The sequence below is a fragment of the Buceros rhinoceros genome, unplaced genomic scaffold (assembly GCF_000710305.1).
Source record: "Buceros rhinoceros silvestris isolate BGI_N320 unplaced genomic scaffold, ASM71030v1 scaffold45884, whole genome shotgun sequence".
NCBI lineage: Eukaryota > Metazoa > Chordata > Aves > Bucerotiformes > Bucerotidae > Buceros > Buceros rhinoceros.
Genome location: NW_010409726.1, coordinates 6,082 through 7,665, shown reverse-complemented (window position 1 = coordinate 7,665; position 1,584 = coordinate 6,082). Strand labels below are relative to the sequence as shown.

Below are 1,584 nucleotides of genomic sequence, written 5' to 3'. Positions count from 1 at the left end.
GCCCCGTCGGAGTGGAGATCAGTAGGGGCCCGGAGCAGCCGCAGCGCGTCGGGTCGGCTCAGGGATAAGGGGCCGTTGTGGAAGACCCCGAACCCGGGGCTTGCTGGCAGCGTGCGGGCGATTCCCAGCTCACTGCAGGGCACACGGGCCTGAAGGCCGTGACCGATCGTTCATCCCCTAGCGAGGGCCCGCAGAGCACTGCCTGTGCAGCCCGGCTCCCCGCCTCCCGGGGGGAACTGGCACACCAGCTCCCGTTACGGGCAGCACCGGCCCTCCAGCCGGTCTGTAGAAATCGCTGTCGGCCCGTAGTGACGACGGTCTCCTCTGGCTTCCCCACCACAACAGGTTTCCTGCACTTGGGCGGCCTTCGGACTGCTTTGTACAATTACATTTTTGCCAAAAAACACCAAGGGACCTTTATCTTGAGAGTGGAGGACACAGATCAAACCCGAGTGGTGCCCGGGGCGGCGGAAGGAATTGAAGATATGCTGGACTGGGCAGGTACTTGCAGGCAGCTTTCATTAGTTCTTCCTGGGACATTCTCTTCTGTTTAGTGATTAGCAGCACCCAAATTGAGAGTATTTTGCACGATAAAGAGCTGTGCAGCGTTTCAGATGGTGAATTTGCTGAAATGTAGTTATTTCCCCAGCCAGGCATGGGGAATGTCCTGCTGGAAGTGTAGTTTAGAGCAGAAATAACGGGTTAGGTTTGGATTCTCTGGGCTGTGTCGTGTGACACACAGAAAGACCCAGACCTGTGGAATTTGCCCCATGTGCAGCTGTAACAAAGCTGTGCACAAGAGGAGACGTGGTGGAAAGGCCAGAAGCTGGAGCTCACGGACCTCGCTGTAAGTGGAGGAGTTGTTTGAGCTCGGGGTAGTTGCTGAAGGGGATCCGGAGGTGTCAGTTTTCTGTTTGAATCCTCTGCTGCTTTTTGAGCTTAAGAACGAGACATAAGGGTGGTTTTAGAGTACAGAACTGTGACAGGTCAGGGCCAGACCCCGCGGGTGCTGCTGTAAGCTTTAAGGACCAGGACTTTGCTGCTGAGTGGTGACTCTGAAGAAGGTGGCATAGCGAGCCAAGGTCTCATTCTGTGTCTGCGGGAGGAGTGTTCTTTACTGTAAAAAGGGTGGGTGCTCCGTTGTGTGTGTACTCCTGGCTGCTTCTTGCTCTAAGTAGCGGTCAGAGCTGCTCAAATATTTACTCGGTTCTGGTGTTTTCCTGCTCGCTGCTTCATGCGCAGTACCCCACGTTCTGGTGACGCTGGCTGTGTTTATCTTCTGAGTGCAGGGGATCGGACTCCTGTGCAACTGCTCTGCAGCAGAAACTGTCTTTGGAAGCTCTCTGCCTTTTTACAGGCTTTTCAGTCCCGTCACACTGGTATTTCAGGTATTCCCCCTGACGAGAGCCCTCGCCGCGGTGGTTCCTTTGGACCCTACCAGCAGTCGCACAGACTTGACCTGTACCGGCGAGCCAGCGAGGTGCTTTTGGAGAGGGGTGCGGCGTACCGCTGTTTCTGCACCCCGCAGCGCCTGGAGCTGCTGAAGAAGGAGGCTTTGCGGAGCCAGCAGACCCCGCGGTAGGC

General features: G+C 56.3%; 1 protein-coding gene across 1 annotated transcript in view; it reads left to right on the top strand.

Annotated features, from left to right (window-relative positions):
* Positions 1 to 309: 309 nt before the first annotated feature.
* EARS2 (glutamyl-tRNA synthetase 2, mitochondrial) overlaps positions 310 to 1,584 on the top strand; it is a gene marked incomplete at its 5' end in the record, with an annotated part of 6,921 nt that continues 5,646 nt past the window's right edge. The window contains 2 exons of the mRNA XM_010135314.1: positions 310 to 501; positions 1,389 to 1,578. Of these exons, the coding sequence (XP_010133616.1) occupies positions 310 to 501; positions 1,389 to 1,578 (382 nt within the window). The remainder of the gene's footprint in view (positions 502 to 1,388; positions 1,579 to 1,584) is intronic.